The sequence below is a fragment of the Oncorhynchus gorbuscha genome, linkage group LG17 (assembly GCF_021184085.1).
Source record: "Oncorhynchus gorbuscha isolate QuinsamMale2020 ecotype Even-year linkage group LG17, OgorEven_v1.0, whole genome shotgun sequence".
Classification (NCBI taxonomy): Eukaryota; Metazoa; Chordata; class Actinopteri; order Salmoniformes; family Salmonidae; genus Oncorhynchus; species Oncorhynchus gorbuscha.
This window is the reverse complement of record NC_060189.1, coordinates 33,760,492-33,780,395: the sequence shown is the minus strand read 5'-3', so window position 1 is coordinate 33,780,395 and position 19,904 is coordinate 33,760,492. Positions and strand designations below refer to the sequence as shown.

General features: G+C 41.2%; 3 protein-coding genes across 4 annotated transcripts in view; 1 reads left to right on the top strand and 2 right to left on the bottom strand.

The window, feature by feature from the left end:
- Positions 1–470: 470 nt before the first annotated feature.
- On the bottom strand, positions 471–11,124 carry rcor1 (REST corepressor 1). The gene is made up of 12 exons (XM_046308738.1): positions 10,217–11,124; positions 10,056–10,115; positions 9,230–9,310; positions 6,229–6,443; positions 5,911–6,029; positions 5,647–5,725; positions 5,512–5,565; positions 5,183–5,389; positions 4,899–4,976; positions 3,873–3,930; positions 3,423–3,670; positions 471–2,573 (listed from the first exon to the last, which is right to left on the bottom strand). Exons 1-12 carry the CDS (start codon positions 10,362–10,364, stop codon positions 2,532–2,534), a joined length of 1,389 nt encoding a protein of 462 aa, XP_046164694.1. The 5' UTR covers positions 10,365–11,124; the 3' UTR covers positions 471–2,531.
- A 3,106-nt stretch (positions 11,125–14,230) lies between these two features.
- ankrd9 (ankyrin repeat domain 9) lies at positions 14,231–15,830 on the top strand. Its single transcript, XM_046308863.1, has one exon. It carries the CDS (start codon positions 14,674–14,676, stop codon positions 15,544–15,546), a length of 873 nt encoding a protein of 290 aa, XP_046164819.1. The 5' UTR covers positions 14,231–14,673; the 3' UTR covers positions 15,547–15,830.
- Positions 15,831–16,308: 478 nt separating this feature from the next.
- Positions 16,309–19,904, bottom strand: part of tecpr2 (tectonin beta-propeller repeat containing 2) — a 30,783-nt gene continuing 27,187 nt past the window's right edge. For both annotated transcript variants that reach the window (XM_046308706.1, XM_046308704.1), the window contains exons 18-20: positions 19,196–19,337; positions 18,820–18,969; positions 16,309–18,305 (exon numbers count right to left, since the gene is read on the bottom strand). In XM_046308706.1, coding sequence (XP_046164662.1) covers positions 18,154–18,305; positions 18,820–18,969; positions 19,196–19,337 — 444 coding nt within the window. In that variant the 3' untranslated portion in view covers positions 16,309–18,153. The remainder of the gene's footprint in view (positions 18,306–18,819; positions 18,970–19,195; positions 19,338–19,904) is intronic.

Here is a 19,904-nt window from a genome sequence, read left to right as displayed (position 1 = left end):
ATTTACGATGACGGCCTACCCCGGCCAAACCCTAACGATGCTGCGCCAATTGTGTGCCACCCTATGGGACTCCCAATCACAGCCTTTTGTGATACAGCCTGGAATTGAACCAGGGTCTGTAGTTACACCTCTAACACAGTTGCAGTGCCTTACACCGCTGCACCACTGGGGAGCCCCATTCCTTGAACTGTTCATCACAAAATCAACAGGGTTTTCACTGTTGGTCTTTTATAGTATGGTGCATAACCCCACATCAGGCACAATATTGAAACAGCTTAAAACACACAATTGAAATATTTATGACAAAATGTGTGCTGAAAGACAGAACAAGAGTGCCTGTCTGTTTGTGCTATTATGCCAAACTGAATGTTGGACTTGATAATGCGCAATAGAGGTGGCAAAAGCACAAAACAGTTCTGGGAACAGGCTAAATACAAATAGCAGGAAAAGACAAATGAGCATCCAGTGAATGTCCCTATAAATCCTTCAAATTTATTGTCTAGTTAATTGATGCGCAAATTGAATACACAATGGTAAATGACAGCAATACACACAACCTCATTAAAACCCCACCTCAGGCATTCACAATTTCTTCATAAATATATAAAAAGATTTCAAAACAGTATGCTAAATCATGGTACCAGTACAGTAAAAACGGTAGAATAGCATAGGCCAGTTGTTGTGAAAGGGACAGGGTTTGAAATGATAAATAAAAACACTTCAGAACTCAAAAAAGGTTTAAATTAAAATGTAAAAATTGTTCCCCAAGATGAAAATCGGAGAGGGGACTGTGGATCTCTCGGTCTGTCCATTAGTCACACGCAATATCTCGGACAGCACTGGTCCGATTTTGACGAAACTTGGGCGAACGGTGAGTCTTGCCATAGATACCCGGCATTTACAAAATTACACTGATCGGCCCAAGGCGGGTGCTATAGTAATTAACTGAAATGTGTTAGTCACAGCAATCTCATTTGGCCCGGGGGAGACATGTTTACTGTAGCCTTGCTCCCTAATCATCAACTTAAGGAACTTCTCACTCAACTCTCCTTCCAACTGAAAAGCATTCTTTAACATGATTGTTTGTCCTGAGGTTACTAGTAAACTGAAAATGGACATCCTTCAATGATGAACAGCTCCTATTTAAAGTTTTACATTATTTGTATGTCTCTAACCTGTCATCCAAACAAGTAATGCATTATTTATAAATATGCACCAGAACATGTTAACTTTAGTTTAAATTGAGTAATATTGAACACTGAACACCAAAAGTGCACTACTGTTTAAAATTCAACACCTACTTTATTTCTTCAATGGAAGCGCCTGTCGGGATTCTAAGTTCTACACTTACTATATGTAATGTCAGTTTTCAATAAGTCTGTACAGTCTTTTCAGTACGGTGGGGGGGGGGGACAACATTCATCATGCCAAGGATATGGCAATTTCAAGATCCAAGAATCCTACTTGGATTATGCTGGAGGCACATCCATTCCGTAAGAGCAACCTTTTATGACAAACATTGCGTGTATATCAGTAGGGGAGGGCTGAGGTTCGGCCGTAAGTAACGCATAGAAGCAGAGGGAAGGGAGATTGTAGTGTTTACTTTGTACCAAATGGTGATTGGAGTTTGTAGAATACTGCAAGGCAATTTCTGCATTCCGATTTCCCATCTCACTCCCACACTGTGCACCCGTCTCGCTAACTCCCCCTCCTGGATTTAAAGCCTTCATACACCAGTCTGTTCCTTGTAAATCCATGGGGGGGGGGGACAAGTACCCATTAGGGGGTAAAGGAAACAGCTGCAGACAAGAGTTTTGGAAGGAAGAATATACATAGATTTGGTTGTGTGGTATTAACTTGCATTGGGTCTCTGTATGAAATGGCCCTGTGGAAATGCCATCATCTTGTTCTGCACTGTGTGTATCAGGGGGCAAATCACCTGACTCACATTTTCTCCATCTCCAACACTGCAATGGTATTTCCTTGGGTTGTTTTGGTTTATGGCTGTCTGGTGTACAAAGACAACTTCCTCACGTTGGGCACAATACAAAAGAATTGTGGTCGACAGGGTCAGTTCATACCGGGACCTACTGTGATTAAATACTACACAACAAAAACCAGTCTTTACAAAGTAAAGAGGGTTGCAGAAGGATAAGATGACAAAGGGATATTGTGGGCTGGATAACAGGGATCATCTGTAATGTTGAGTGACCGAGGCAGGGTAAAAGGCGCCAGATGCATAAACAAGTTACATTTGATACAGAAGATTTTTCTGGGATGAGATAAAGTGCAGTCAGATAATTCTGGTTACTTTGACTGTCAGTCCGGCTGAAGACTGGTGCTGTAAGTTAATTGGTGGGCAGCTGTAAAACATCCTTGAATCGGGGATGAGGTAACAGGAATGACCTTCTTGAACAGGCCCGCAAAGACAGGGAGTAACCTGTGCAGATTCATCATCGCCTCTTCAGAACAGACATAAAATCTCAGAGGGAGGAGTTCTGCCAACAGAATTATCCAAAATGGCTGGCCACTCAGGATGCTAGAGGTTGTTGTGCTTCCACTAGTGAGGATTCCTGTAAAGAGACAAAATTGGGGAGTATTTGCACTTAATACATCTGCAAAAAAACTCAAATAAAATTCTGGAATCCTTAATTGCTTATAGACATAATGATATAAAACCATTGATTCATAAAGATTATAAATTGGTGGTTCGAGCCCTGAAAGCTGATTGGCTGACAGCCGTGGCATATCAGGCTGTATACCACAGGTATGACAAAACCTAAAACATTTTTACTGCTCTAATTACATTGGTTACCAGTTTATAATAGCAATAAGGCACCTTGGGGGTTTGTTGTATATGGCCAATATACTGTACCACAGCTAAGGGCTGTACCAGGCACTCCGCGTTGTGTTGCTAAGAACAGCCTTTAGCCGTGGTATATTGGCAATATACCACACCCCCCTCAGGCCTAATTGCTTAAATATAACTTTTAAATGCCTCATGAGCTAAGTTCAACTGTCATACTCCATCAGGACCCACAATAGAAGATTGTTTATAAATGTTGGAGTAAAACAATGTAAATGTAAACAAACCTTGTATATCCTCAAAACACAGTTAAAACTATAATTTTCATATTATGGATGGTCAGTCCTTGCATCCATAGCTCGGTCTATGATTTTGAGAGTGGTTACATTTGTCAAGGCCCATCCCTCAGCTTTTTACCAAAACACAGGCAGGGTGACCGCCTTGCTATGGTTTCAATTAAGGCTCTTTAAAGCAGGGTTTCTTAAAAACTATGGGTCCGAACCTGGGCATGTGAGAGGTGGGTCTCGAGTTATTAGAATACATCTGTAATTACACACTCCTTCTTAATATGGGTCGTTGGAGGACGATTTGCAATACAAAGAGTGGAGTCACATACCTCTTTTTGGTCCTCTGGCGGCACAGGGTTGGTGGCTCCATCCTCAGTGGGAGATGGTGATGTGTCCATTTTCTCCTCTCCTCCCTTGGCTGCTCCCTCCATCCCGTGCTCGGCCTCCCACTCCTGCAGCACCTCATCCAAGTTGAAGCGTCGGCGGTAGTTTACAAAGAAGTTCTTCACCTGCACCACAGACTTGTTGCCAATCACATCCGAGATAGCCTGGAAGTCCCGCCCATATTTTCTGATGGCTGGAAGAGGTTACAAAGGAGGGAAAATACATTTTGAACAAATTGAGATTGTTATGTGCCAGGCCCCCCCCCCCTCCCCAGTGAAACAGAATTCAAGATATTTTTTTATCATCTGACTTTTCACATGGGCCCCACTTCAGTTGGTTCCACTTTCTACCCTTTCTCGAATCCCAACCCATCTGTTGCACTTGCAATCTATTACCTTGTACAGCAAGCAGTTGCTCCTCTGTTGTCCAACGAGTGTTAAACTTCTGGTTCACCTGAGACATAAAAATGGTCAAACATACAAGCAACAAGACAGGTCAAAATGTATTACAAGACTAGTGATGATACATTTACCGTAACAATGGATACCGGAGCATGCAATGAAACCGCAAAGCAGTTTGCTTCAAAGCAGTGTGCCGATACCCATATCGCTTTATCCGAAGCAGGTCGTCAACGACATCCGAAACGTTGTTTTGTCGCAAACCACCTGATTGGTTTGGTCGAAGACAAAAAGGAAGCGAAACGCCTTTCATTTCGAGGGTTGGTTGCCGAAAGTTGTGTGTAGGTGGATTTTGAGAGCCGCTAGCGTCTATTGAGCTGACCCAATTTCAAACATAATGAAGAATGTAGATTTAAAATATATAGTATTTGAAAACATTACAACTGCTAGACATCTCAGCGCTGTCTCTGCGCTACGGCATGTGTGACGTAATCTATAATCATTTGGCAGCTCTAAATTCTTTTGACCAGCAGACACCACTAGGGTGATCAACCTATTTTTCCACATTTGGCTGGAAAGCGTCCATGCTTCAGAAAGCTTTGTTTTCCCATCACTTTGCAAAACAATAGTAACATTTAAGCTGCAATATGTCACTTTTTGGGGCGATCTGACCAAATGTATGTTATAGATCTGTCACTCATTGAAAGCAAGTCTAAGCAGTAGTAGATATATTCTATGCACATGCACTATTCCTATGCTTCCCGTTATGTTTCGTTATTGCATCTTTGACTTTTTTTTTGCACACCAGCTTCAAAACGGCTAAAAAATACAATATTTTTGGTTATGAAAAATATATTTCACAGCAGTTTAGATGGTACAATGGTTCTCCACAGTATACTTGCTTGTTTTGTCACAAACTGAAATTAGGCTAACTGTTACAAGCCATTTCTGCATAATGCACCTTTAATTCTATGGCGATAGTAAAATGAGATGGTCAGAACTTTAGGTCAGCAATAGCATTACCTCAGGTACTCTGAAGTTGTCTACTCCCACATCAAGCTTCTCTTTCAGGGCACTGTTATTCTGTTTGATGCTCTGGATCTAGAAGGGGATAAAACTCATTAAGGAAAAATGGTCAGGTTAACTCGTCACCCTAAAGACACTCTAGGTACACAGGCTTAGTTCTTCGTTTCCACACAAATCTCCCATTGACATGAATACATGATCGACACAAAAATGGACTTGTCAATGGATAGGAAATGCGGTCACAGAAGATGAATGTATTAATGTTAAGACAGTGCACTAACCTGGCGTTTGATGCCAACCAGCTCCATGTCCATTTGCCGCAGCACACCGACTGCAGCGGGGGTGCTGGTGGACATTGCAGCTACGTCTCCCTGGCTCAGATGCATTCCTTTAGGAGGCTTCTTTTTAGCACGATGCAGGTTCTTCCCTGGGGGACCCTGTGGTTCTTTTTTGACGTGGGTCAGTTTCTCTGCCACGCCAGTAGTCGGCTAGACGTGAAGGAATAGATTTAGGTTAAAAAGCCAAACCATCAAAAGTAGTGTCAATTTAATATGAATGTTGTAGGTTTCTATTGAAATGGTAATGAAAATATTTGCAATTCGAAAGCTACCTTCTGTACCACTGCTAGTGGTTTTGGCTCCTGTTTCTCAGGTGCTGCGCCCAGCTAAAACACAAAATTACCTTGTTAGTTGGCTTCAATAAACAACATTTATTAAAACTGATAAAAGCCTCTGAACAGATCCACCTCTTTCTTCTCCTCCTTATTTGGGTCGTACTCTACATCGCTTGGAGCATTTCCATTGGTCTCCTCAGCCTCATCCTCACTGAAACATAAAGCAAAAACTTAACACATAGAAAACAAATTATGGTATTCTTGGCCTAACTTTCCAATACATTTTTTTGTCTCATTTGGAATGGTTGAAACCACCCAGGACTAGTTTGTCCAAAAGGGAGTGGAAGTTGAGAGAATGCGGTTCATGCTTTTTAAACAAAAGAACACACTTCATACCTCTGCTCTCGTTCCCTCTTCTGCTTGCGTGCGTGGCGATCCATGACACTGGTTTTGCTCCGTGTCTTCTTCCATGAATAGTAGAATCTAACCAAGCTAGCAATGGACTTGTCTGGTAGCTAGCACATGAACAAGAAGAACTTGTAAATAACAAACGAAAGCACAGTTTTGTGCATTATTTGTGTTTTAGAGACTTCACACAATGAACACCCCAAATTAGAATTCAATGTCTCATGTCATCGTGTGTTCCATGTTAGCCAATGGAGTAGTCTGCTGTTAACCAACAAAAATGATACAATTCGGAGGCGTTAGTCTCACCATCTGTTGTATACGGTGGAACGTTTTTCCGTGGAAGCTGAAGCCCTGTTCAAACAGGACCTTGTCCTCCACTGTCCACTCATCTGGGAAAGGTGTGAAGTTGGGCAAATCTGCCAGGGACTTCTCAATGTTGTGCTTGTGCCAGAAGAGCATCCCCAGTGCCTGTTCCATGTTGTACCCATGCTTCTCTTTGGCAATTGCAATGTATTCATCCACTGTACAAAAAAATATTTACACACACACACAGTGAATTCGAAAAGTATTCAGACCAGTTGACTTTTTCCACATTTTGCTACAGCCTTATTCTAAAATATTTTTCATCAATCTACACACAATACCCCATAATGACAAGACAAATTTGGTGAAGAAATTTGGCAAATATGAAAAATAAAAACAAATACCTTATTTTACATACAGTACCAGTCCTCATTCAATGTTTTTTCTTTATTTCTACATTGTAGAATAATAGGGAAGACATCAACACTATGAAATAACACATATAGAATCATGTAGTAACAAAAATGCATTTCAATGAACAGGTGGTGAATTTGTGGAATTTCTTTCCTTCTTAACGCGTTTGAGTCAATCAGTTGTGTTGTGACAAGGTAGAGGTGGTATACAGAAGATAGCCCTATTTGGTAAAAGACCAAGTCCATATTATGGCAGCTCAGATAAGCAAAGAGAAACGACAGTCCATCATTACTTTAAAACATGAAGGTCAGTCAATACGGAACATTAAGAACTTTGAAAGTTTCTTCCAAGTGCAATCACAAAAACCATCAAGCGCTATGATGAAACTGGCTCTCATGAGGACCGCCACAGGAAAGACCCAGAGTTACCTCTGCTGCAGAGAATAAGTTCACTAGTTACCATCCCCAGAAATCACAGCATCACAGAGTTCAAGTAACAGACACATCAACTGTTCAGAGGAGACTGCGTGAATCAGGCCTTCATGGTCGAATTGCTGCAAAGAACCAACCACTAAAGGACACCAATAAGAAGAAGCCACTTGCTTGGGCCAAGGAACACGAGCAATGGATATTAGACTGGTGGAAATCTGTCCTTTGGTCAGATGAGTCCAAATGTGAGATTTTTGGTTCCAACCGCCGTGTCTTTGTGAGTCACAGAGTATGTGAACAGATGATCTCTGCATGTGTGGTTCCCACCGTGAAGCATGGAGGTGGTGGTGTAATGGTGCTTTGCTGGTGACACCGTCTGATTTATCTATTCAACCAGCTTCACCTGGAATGCTTTTCCAACAGTCTTGAAGGAGTTCCCACATATGCTGAGCACTTGTTGGCTGCTTTTCCGTCACTCTGCGGTCCATCTCATCTCAATTGGGTTGAGGTGGGGGGGATTGTGGAGGCCAGGTCATCTGATGCAGCACTCCATCACTCTCCTTCTTGGTCAAATAGCCCTTACACAGCCTGGAGGTGTGTTGGGTCATAGTCCTGTTCTAAAACAAATAATAGTCCCACTAAGCGCAAACCAGATCGGATGGCATATTGCTGCAGAATGGTGTGGTACCAATGCTGGTTAAGTGTGCCTTGACCTCTAAATAAATCACTGACAGTGTCACCAGCAAAGCACCACCACACCACACCTCCACCACCTTATCTGCGTCTCAAAGACACTGCGGTTGGAACCAAAAATCTCAAATTTGGACTCATCCAACCAAAGGACAGATTTCCACCAGTCTAATTGCTCATGTTTCTTGGCCCAAGCAAGTATTTTCTTATTGTGTCCTTTAGTAGGGGTATCTTTGTGCGAATCAGGTCGAATTCATGGTCAAATTGCTGAAGTCTCCTCTGAACAGTTGATGTTGAGATGTGTCTGTTACTTGAACTGAAGCATTTATTTGGGCTGCAATTTATGAGGCTGGTAACTCTAATGAGGTATATCTGCGTCTTCCTTTCCTGTGGCGGTCCTCATGAAATTTTCCGGATGTCTTAATTAAAGTAATGATTGACTGTCGTTTCTCTTTGTTTATTTGAGCTGTTCTTTTGTTCTTTTCTGTATACCAACCTACCTGGTCACAAAACAACTGATTGGTTCAAACGCATTAGGAAGGAAAGAAATTCCACAAATGAACTTTTTGTTTTGAATTGTACCCCTTTTTCTACCCAATTTCGTGGTATCCAATTGTTGTAGTAGCTACTATCTTGTTTCATCGCTACAACTCCCGTACGGGCTCGGGAGAGACGAAGGTTGAAAGTCATGCGTCCTCCGATACACAACCCAGCCAGCCGTACTGCTTCTTAACACAGCGCGCATCCAACCCGGAAGCCAGCCGCACCAATGTGTCGGAGGCCACACCGTGCACCTGGCAACCGGCACTGCGCCCGGCCCGCCACTGGAGTCGCTGGTGTGCGATGAGACAAGGACATCCCTACCGACCAAGCCCTCCCTAACCCGAGACAAGGACATCCCTAACCACTGACACACCTGTTAAAATGCATTCCAGAGTGTGTCAATCTGTAATCAAAGCAAAGGGTGGCTAATGCACTTTTTTTGGCTACTACATGATTCCATATATAATAATAATAATAATATATGCCATTTAGCAGACGCTTTTATCCAAAGCGACTTACAGTCATGTGTGCATACATTCTACGTATGGGTGGTCCCGGGAATCGAACCCCCTACCCTGGCGTTACAAGCGCCATGCTCTACCAACTGAGCTACAGAAGCCATATGAGCCATTTCATAGTTTTGATGTCTTCACTATTATTTTACAATGTAGAAAATAGTAAAAATAAAGAAAAACCCTTGAATGAGTAGGTGTCTCCAAACTTTTGACTGGTTCTGTGTGTGTGTAAATATATCGATCCGAAAGACTAACACTCACTTGCACAACACTCAGCTACCCATTTCTGTTATTGCATAGCTATTACAATAAATAAATATTTTGCTTCAGATAAACATAAGATTTGTAAAAGTAAAATGGGCAAGTAGTTTACATTTGGTACATAATGAGGAAAATGGCTTGAATGGCTCTCACATTTAGCTTCAGCCAGGTTCGGGCTGGGGAGCCACACCAGCATGCCCAGGTTGTCCCTCTCCTCGGCCGCCTTGGCAATCTCTGTCACGGGGGGGATAAAGGATCGAATGAGGACCAGTGACTTAATTACTCAAAACTACTCATTGCCTTCATCCTAAATGCTTTTATGTTGAAAGTGAAACTCTGGTGAAAGTGAAACCAATATCCAACAATACAAGTTTAGCGAGAATGAAATGAATGAAATGAAATGTTATGTTCCATTGGAAAATACAATATGTATTATTAGCAGCACAAGCCTATCAATTCTCGCATGGAGACCAAATTGAAAAGGAAAAGAATATGGACCATTAGAAGTCAGGGCTTAATCAAATAGGCTAGTGAAAGCAACTACAATTTATTCAGTTCATGTTACAAATAATACATTTCATAATGATTAATTGCTTAAAGGGAAGCAATCAACACCATTCTCACTCCAGATAGTTTAATTAAACGTTTATAACCATGGTCGTTCGACCAACAATTAGGGCCTAGCTATAACAGATGTAAATCTGTTACAAACTTTTTAATTAGCTCATCTCAGATTTGTTATATGCTAAATATGCTGAAATATATTGGATACATTGACAATAGTTCCGCAGTTAAATCGGTTCAAACATCAAACAATGTAGCCGTGGACAGGAGTCGGAATGTCAAAATAATAAAGATGTAGTTAGCAGTAGCCCGCTTAGTAAAGGCTCGTGGAATAGACGACCAGGAATTGTTCGAGGCTATCATGTCTGGTAACCTGTTCCATCTTCTTGACTGTCTGAACAGTAAAATTACTCACCTGGATCATAGTCTGGCACGAGTGCTTGATACTGAGTCCCAACTCTCATACCACCACTACCTAAACATATAACAAAACACAGGATTAACATTTTTAAATCACTGTACAAGTGTATGAACTAGTTTAGAGTGACCGAGGCTACCACCGTCGTGTTGACCTACCATGCTCATCATCACTGGAGGAGCCCGAACTTCCTTCCTCCCATGAATTGTTGCTATTTCCATTCGTAGCTAAACTTTTGTTAGGATTATTAACTGTATTCCTACCCCTTCTTTTCCCTGACATTTCCGAACCACTCTTTTCCATCATTGCGGGGATTTCTTAACGGAGAAAGAGCAACAAAAGTACTCGGATTTTGGCTAGCTAGCTACTGTAACGTTACTGTCTGTCTGTAGTCAGCAGCACCTTGCTAGATGCCTGGCGCTAGTTTGCTAGCTAGCGAACAAAGTAACGTTAGCAGGTTGGCTAGCAAAGCTATTGTGGCTAGCTAGACGAAGCGATGACCAACTGATTAAACTGTTCAACTAGCCAGCAATCTCAATTAAGACGGCTATGTTATAAAAGTTGTTAAGATAGCTGGCTCCAAAAATATAACGGGTGGCCAAATAACTGTGTTGTATGGGTCTTTCAATATTAACCAGCCACCCCAGTTAGCGAGCAAAAATACCCCAAGTTCGCGAGGATGCTTGACTGCTAGCTCGCTGCTACTTGAATAAAAGTTGCGGTAGCAACTAGCTAGCTAGCTTGATTTATGAAATCAATTAGCATAGCTAGAGCTACGTGGCTTTAACACACGCATTTGTCGACGATATTCTACAGATTTTGACTAGTTAGCTGTCTACTTTTGTCCATTACAATCGTTACTAGCTAGGTGTCGAGAATCTTGCCAGGTGGGTGGGTTGCTAGTTGACACTCCACGGGGTCTTGATAAAGTGCCTGGCTGCATCAGATGGAACTGAATTTTTCAAGGCTTGCCCTGAAGAGGCCTCCCTCAAGCTAATAATGATGAGTGGACCAACTCTCTTCTTGCCTGGAAACTAGAGGCTACAATTAATTAATTAATTAATTGGGTAGATGGGAACTTATGCAATTAAACAAAATAAGTTTTCCTACGTTCTACAGCCAATTCATGGAATTAATTTACATTCAAAAAGGTGAATTAAAATAATCTAATTCAACAATGGACACATTTCTCAAATCATATGTACTGCATTTAATTTATATTTTCTTTATATGTCAGGGACCATGCACAAATTATACATAGGCCTATCAGAATATCCCAAATATGTGCCCCCATGGCCTAACCTCAGGGCCGTGTTCTCCAACCTTAGAAGCCGAATAAGGGAGCAGCGTCTTGCATTCGCACTGTCACAATCAAGCTAGAAAATGAGGAGGCTAGAGGCTATTTAAACTCCTCCCTGTATTTATTTGGAGTGAAGCTAAAACATTTGAATTTGTCTCTATACTGCAGCAGTTCGATTTTGAAATGTTTCACATGAGACGACAGTACAGAATGTCCCCTTTTATTTTAAGGTATTTTCATACATATCTGTTTTAGAACTAAAGGAAGTCTATGTATCTAGTCCCCAGTAGTGTAAAGTACGTAAGTAAAACTACTTTAAAGTTCTACTTAATTAGTTTTTTTGGATATCTGTACTTTACTTTACTATTTATATTTTTGGCAACTTTTACTTTACTACATTTCTAAAGAAAATCATGTACTTTTTACTCCATACGTTTTCCCTGACACCCAAAAGTACTCATTACATGTTGACAGGAAAATGGTTCAATTCACACACTTATCAAGAGAACATCTCTCATCAAGAGAACATCTGACAGACTCACTAAACACAAATGCTTTGTTTGTAAATTATGTCTGTGTTGGAGTGTGCCCCTGGCTAGCAACTAGCTAAATAAAAAAAAACAAGAAAATTGTGCCATCTGGTTTGCTTAATATAATGAACTTGAAATTATTTATACTTCTACTTTTTAATACTTAAGTACATTTTAGCAATTCCATTTACTTTTGATACTTAAGTATATTTAAAACCAAATACTTTTAGACTTACTCAAGTAGTATTTTACTGGGTGACTTTCGCTTTTATTTAAGTCATTTTCTATTAAGGTATCTTTACTTTTACTCAAGTAATACTTTTCCCACCACTGCTAGTCCCCCCTATTTGGACAAATTCACTTATAAATCAAAACAAATTTTATCGGTCAAATACACATGGTTAGCAGATGTTATTGCGAGTGTAGCGAAATGCTTGTGCTACTAGTTCTGACAGTGCAGTAATATCAACAAGTAATCTAACAATTCCACAACAACTACCTAATACAGACAAATCTAAGTAAAGGGATGGAAGGTTGTATTAAAGTAGTCAAAAGTATATTATTTGGTTCCATATGCCTAGCACACAATGATTAAATCAAGCTTGTGACTCTACAAACTTTCTGGATGCATTTGCAGTTTGTTTTGGTTATGTTTCGGTTTGTTTTGGCCAATTTGAACTGAATGGTGAACAATGTATTGTGTCTTTTGAAGTACTTTTATTGTAAATAGGAATAGAAGATGTTTCTGAACACCTCTACATTAAATGTGGATGCTATCCTGATTAGGGATAATCATTAATGAATCAATAACAATGAGTGAGAAGCTTACAGAGGCTCAAAGATCATACCTCCAAAAAATTGCACTTGAGCTAGACTCATTTCTTGCTAAATCGGGGGGTCCTCCCATAGGCATTGGGAATACTTTCTATAGGCTACTATTGCCTGATGTTAATGTATCTGGTCTTTTTACTACACTGGGAAAATACATCTGGTAGGCACCGTATCTGTGCAGATACATGAACAAGATACAAGACTATTATTCCTTTTTCCAATGTCGTTCCCACAGAGATGTGGTTGTTGCAGATTGTGATGGATTTCATTCTTCACTTAACATTCATTTAATCAAAAAGACTCATCCATCATGCTTCTTTTGAACTGTAAAGTGGCCTATTTTATACAGTATAGTCCCATCCTACCTATCTAGCTGCAGCAGGCATGCTCACGTCATGTTGATATACACTAAATCTAAATATTATCTTTTGTGATCATCTATTTCTCATGACATAGGCTACACAGATTACCCAGGCCATAATGCAGGGTTAGGGTTGGGGTTTATGACTGTGAAACATCACCGTGTCTGTTTGCATCAGTCACTGGGACATGAGAGTGCCACCTGCAGCTGGATCATGCTTCTCTCAATTGCTATTACTCACAACCATGCTCAATGAGGATATGAATAAGTCCATGCAACTCCATACCAGGATGTCACTTTCCCCAAAATGTTTTATTGATACCAGTCTGTCTTTCCTAACTAGACATTTTTAATTAGCAGATTCCTAACCATTTTACATTGAATTCCCACTTCTATACCCATTTCACATTGCATTTCCACTTCATGGCTCATAAGAAATAACTTCAATACATCAGATTTGATCATGATGTGGGGACATACTGTTTGCAGTAAATTTGAAAATGAGTGGTGAAGATAGGCTACTTTGTCAATTCAAGGTTATGCATGACATGTAATGACACGTATTCACCAAACAGATGGCGTGGTCGACTATCTAAAAGCCGATTATGGTCAGCCCTATACTGAAGCTACTAAAACCAATAGCCTGGATTTGACTTTGCATGAACTCACAAACTGTTTCATAATTTGAGGTTACATTTTAATGTTAAAGTTAGTGTTTTTGCAATGCATACGTCACCGCTTTTCAAATGCCTATAGTTGCTTGACCATTGTAATGTGGTGTAAATATACGTTTTTAATCTATCCTTAAAATAGATTTTACACTTGATAGGTTTAGCCTAATCCTGATGAGACATTACGACCCAAACGAGAAACAGTTATAACGCGTAAAACAGACATGTCTGTCAGAATTTAGCAGTGGGGGTGTTGGTAGCAGCACGTTGCACCAGACGCGTAATTATATAACTTGCACTGTGGCGACCCACAGCCCAACATACATCCTCTACACCGGACTGTTCTGAATGTACTGTATGCAGTGGGGACACTCGATAGGGGGGCGATAGCGCGTCTCCCAAACAAATCACTCAAATGGCACACAACAAATATGGAAAAGTTAGGGACACTTGAACTGACGTCACATTTAATCTCACTTTGAAGTCGTCATCAGCCAATGGGGATATTTGTTGACGCAGTCAGCGGCCAACGAGGGCAGTCGTGAAGGGAGTTCCACTACCGTTCGCCACCAGCAAGGATATATAAACTGCCGATGGAGTTCGAAAAGGGGTTTGAAGCAAGTCAAGAATAGCAGTGCTGAACAGACTCAGGCAGGGTCCTTGCTACTGAACACAGACTCAGAGAGCAGCGAAACCGAAGAGCTCTAAACGATTGCAATCGGCTTTTATTTCTTATTTTGAAAACACATTTTCCAGTGTCTCATGCAACTTTTCTAAATTCAGCTATTGATTATTTTTGTCTTCTAAAAAATAACTTCTGTTGACAACCTGTCTTGATGTAAACAAACCTGGCACAGAGGTGCTTATACCTTGCAAAAAAAGTATATTCCGAAATTAAACGTATCTGCAGAACAAAGTGACAATGCCTTATGATCTAGCGGGTGTGTTTGACAACCGGGCGGATTATAAATCCGAGAAACAGTGCCAAAGAACCTCCTTTGCCTTCTACCAAGCAGTGCGGGACCTGCTACCAGTATGGGTACTCGAGGACATGCGGACAATGGAGGTGTTTCACTGGGAAGATGACGGGCGGGCGTGCTCTTTTACTCCATCCGAGGCTTTTCTGTATGCACTTGTGCACGATCATCAACAATACGCCAGATACCTGCTCAACAGATACTCCGTCGGCGCACTGGAGATGCCCAGTCGAAGCTTCTGCTGCTGCCAAGCATCTGCAACACCACATCTCACAGTAGCTGTCCGCTATAACCGTATTACTATCCTGAAAATGATTCTGGACTCTCTGAAAGACTTCCCCAATAGCGAGCGCGTGAGCTACATTAACAGTCGTGGATGTTTTCACGTGGAGGGAGGCAAAGGTGCATTGCATCTGGCGTGCGAACTGGTTCGCCCTGAGTGTTTGATTCTGTTACTAGGACACGGTGCATGTCTTTATGTCACAGATCGAGATGGGAACACCCCCCTGGACTGCCTCTTAAATCAGATACGCCGGGGTGAGCCTGACATGCGCCGGAAGCACGTCTGCCTTGGTTATCTCATTCTCTTCATGCCAAAATTCCATTTTCAAATGAAGGGAAAGTTGGAGAAGAATCCAGGGCTGTGGCAGGGTCTTATTGGAGAGCAGGCGTTCCAGTGGCTATCAGGATTATCTCCCCCATCTCTCTTTGTTCAGGCTATGCAGAAGTTGACCCAGTCCATACCTGTTGAACAGCTGGACCCTCTGCCAGACTTTCTGAAACCACTGGACTTCAGACTACACCAGTATGCTAGTTAAACATTCTCTCAGACCTCTCAGATTAAACTACTGTACTGACTTCTGGAATCAAATAGTTATTTTTGGCTATGGTGTGAACACTTCGACAACAGTGTCAATAAACGTGAATTAAATGCAGCATGTGGCTTTGTAAATAGCAACTCAAAATGTTCTTTACATTTTGATGTTTAAAAACAATGCACTTTAGAATAAATGTTGAGTTGTCATATTTGACACTCAAGAGTGAATTTAATGGTGTTAATGTTGCAATGTGTAAATAAAATACTATTATTGTCTATAAAATATATGAACCTGTTGTTTTCTTTTATCTATAATGTGCTTCACCTATAGGGCCATTATCTGGAGGTTGTGGGCTGAAGGGGTGCAGAGAACATGTTAATACAATGTTACTACTACAGTAATTACACAGTTACTACACAGGCAATGGAACAACAATGTAGTTACAGAACTACAGAATAAACTATAGAATAGGTCCAAAACTACATGGCAGCATGAACATATGTTTTACATCATGGTATCACCCACCCATAAAATGGCACAATGGTTTGAATGAGCTCTTTACACACCACATTCATGGTTTTGTTTTCTCTGACAAATGCTTGGCTCGTGGTCAGAAGGAGAACATTCTCAACTCCAGCTCCCACATTTTTGTTCCAGCTCAGCACTGTGTTAGTGCTGGGCTAGAGCAAAAAAATGTGCAGTCCTATAGAGTTGAGAAACGCTGCTTTATGGTCGTCATACAGTATCATCACGTAGAGTCAATAACTGTAAACATCTTTATTAAGGAAGTCATACTGAGGAGAGGCATGGATTCATACAGTGGACTTACAGTACTGTGCATCCCATGAAAGACGCACAGAGGGGCTACAGTACTTCAACTTGTCCAGTATATTCCAAAACATTGGTCATTTGATGACCCATCAGATTTTCTTTACATCTCAAATGGCACCCTATTCCCCTACAAAGTGCACTACGTCTGACCAGGGTTCCCCCACTGTTGAAACAATAGAGTAGTGCATTACATAGGGAATAATAGGTTGCCATTTGGGATGCACTCTTTGTCAAAGTGAATTGAACTGGCAAGCCCCTAATGACTAAGTAGCACTGATGTAGAGTACAGTATTCAGAAGCAGCATTATGATACCATGTAGTATGCCTAATGTCAATGTGTAACCCTGGTTTCTATATGTTAATATTACAGCTAGATAATTCAGCATTGTAATACAGTACTAGTTAAGCCACACTTATAGCTTTTCACAAACACAACCAACTTATTCACAAAGCTATGAGATGTACTAGTCAGTGATTGCGTTATATTTCCAAAGCTGTTTAGCTGTTGTTAATATGTTTGATTAAAGTATGTCAACCATTAAATGCATGATTCCCATATTTATACAGTAGCTGTATTGAGACTGGATAAATTAATTGGTTAGTTTCCCTTTCTGGTAGTTATACAAAATACACGTTAGAAATCTCCCAGCTCAAAATCCTGCAAAGTAATATCCCTTCCTTAGTGAGCACACATCATTCCACAGTAAAAAAAGGAAGCAATCAATCAATCTGTGCACAGTAAGCACCTACAGAGATGAACTTAAGGTACCCTTGCAAGGTGACTAACGTAATCAATTTCTCCATTCAAGTACTTACATTCACATGTTACAACTGTGTTATTATATACAGTAAAAATAGCAATAAATAATGGATCTCCTTCCTACTACAGTCGTAGTTCCCTTTAAAACAATATACAAACATCATTTCACAGACCATGGCCCTATCTAACTCCTGTGGCATTGAGTTGGGTGACAATGGTTAAACTGGACTAAAGGTCTAACCGTTTGAAGTCTTTAATCGAAGGTACCCTATTGGAAGGCTCTTGAGTGTGCCGTGGTAAATACAGTATTCAACGGAATTGATCAATGTGTAAAAAATAACACCAGAGCGACAGTAAGTTCCTTTGGGAGAGGGTGTTTCCTAAGAAAACAAAAATAAACTGTCTCAGGGCAGCAAGTCGACTAGTGTTGTGTACTTGAGTGGGGTTACAACTAAAGTGCAGACTAACTCAAATGAATAAATATAACAAAATCGCCTTCCTACAATGTCATCAGATAAAAATAACAAATTAAATAACTAATATATCAATAAATTCATTCATTCAAATTCAATAGGGATTGGTTGGGTTAGGTTAAACGTAAACACTGGTCGGACACTTAATAATGCTTGAAAACAGCATAAGGAGGGCTGGGCGACACACCCCATTCCCTTGGTAACACAAAATCATCCCGTCCGGTCTGTCTACAGAGCCATTGTGCACTCAGTTCTGATTCATAACCATATAGCAGTTGCCATAAAATCTTAGATATTATGTACATAGGAGGTTAACATAAAAAAATACACAGTAAGTAAAGTACAGACTAATAAATGAAATGCAGCCCATTTCAGTAGTGAAAGAGAATAATAATAGTGGTTGTTTCGGTTGGGAAGAGACATGGCAAATGGCACCATATTCCCTACATTGTGCACTACTTTTGACAAGAGCCCTATGCACCCTGTGGTTCCTAGTCAAAAGTAGTACACTGTATAGGGAATAGAATGCAAATTCTGTCTTCTTTAGATGACCTCCCACTCCTCCTCCAGGTCCTCTCCACTCAGGGAGCCTGTGTTGACGTGGCACTTGACAACGGTGTGCACCATGGTCTTGGTGAGCCGGTGACTCAGACCTCCAGACAAACTCACAGCCCACAGTTCGTCCATGGGTGTCACTGTGGGACAATCAGCGGGTTGGAGGGATCAGATTGAGCAAAGCAAGGAGCAGAATCGCTAATCTTGATCACTTAATGAGGACTTATTTGGGACGCAAGGTGATTTGTAGATCAGTGATTCTGGCTGTGGAGTCGATCTCAAACATGCACAAAGGAACAGCAAGCCAAACATTAACAATGCCTGAGAATGTATTAACTCTAAGCTACAGTAAGCCCCTGACCTGTGTACAAAACATGCTTGAATTGTGGACCAAGATATGTGGGAATGAGCGGAAGCCAACACTTTGTTGTTGCTACTGTACTAGAACACAGTTGTGTTCTTACTGTATCATGTTCTTCTTATTTTTTATTTGTATATCTTGTTCTACCTTGTTATTGATTATTGTATTGTTAGGGTTAGAGCTAGCAAGAAAGGCATTTCACTGTTCTTGTGCATTTGACATTAAAACTTGAAACGTGTTGTTCCACAACTGGAACACTCTCTCTCTCTTTCTGTCTCCATCTCATCACTCACCAGTTAGCCAGTTGAGCAGGCCTGGTATCTTCTTCCAGTAGTCCCCTGCTGGGTTCTTGTCAGTGATACCGTAGCGCCTCGCCACCTCCCCGTTGGGGCAACGCACCCAAACTGTCTTCACACTCAGCACCAGCTGACTGGCCTGAAGACCTGGGAACACATTGGATATAGAACACTGCAGTCGATTGTCTCGTCTTTGGACAAAGGTTTTATGAATGGGTGTCTGATCTTCCGCTTATGGAAACGTGGTTGTCTAACTTAAACAAAGAGACAATCGACGCACTGGCTAAAAATCAAACATGGATGACAGGTGTAGGGAACAAAAGGTGTTATATCATTGGGTGTCTGATTGATAGTCAATCGTCAGGTCATTTACCTGGAATGTGCTCCCAGTCTGTGCCGACAGGCATCTCGTCTGTGATTCCTGTGCGGACATGTACGTTCCCTCTGTTGTCCATGGCCCACAGCATGCGGTCGTTGGGACTAGTGTGGATCCTTATCAAGTGCACTCCTACTGGCTGATGGAGCAGGAAACCATGACGATGTGAACACCACAGCACAACTCAAAATATAATGGGCTGAACAAGGGCCCCAGGACCAGCGGGGGCAAAATAACCCCATAACTGAGATCCACCACCATATTGTACAGTAGGTATGTTTTTTTCCCCCTCATACATTCTCATTTTGATGCCCAACGCACCACTGGTGTGCGTGGCCAAAGAGCTTTATTTTATGTCATCCAACAAATGTGAACGTCTGGAGTTTGCAAAACGGCATTGGCACTTGGATTCGAACCAGTGCTATGGTCAGATGACATGTTCATAGAGCTGTTTAGTCACACACACCAGTTGTGTGTTTGGCGTCAAAATGAGAATACATAAGCAGAAAAGAACCCCATGCCTACTGTAAAATATGGGGGTGGATCTTTGATGTTATGGTGCTATATTGCTTCCACTGGTCCTGGGGCCCTAGTTATGGTCAACGGCATCATGAACTTTACCCAATACCATGACATTTTAGCCAAAAACCTGTTTGCCTCTGCGAGGAGGCTAAAACTTGGCTGCAAGTGGATCTTCCAGCAAGAC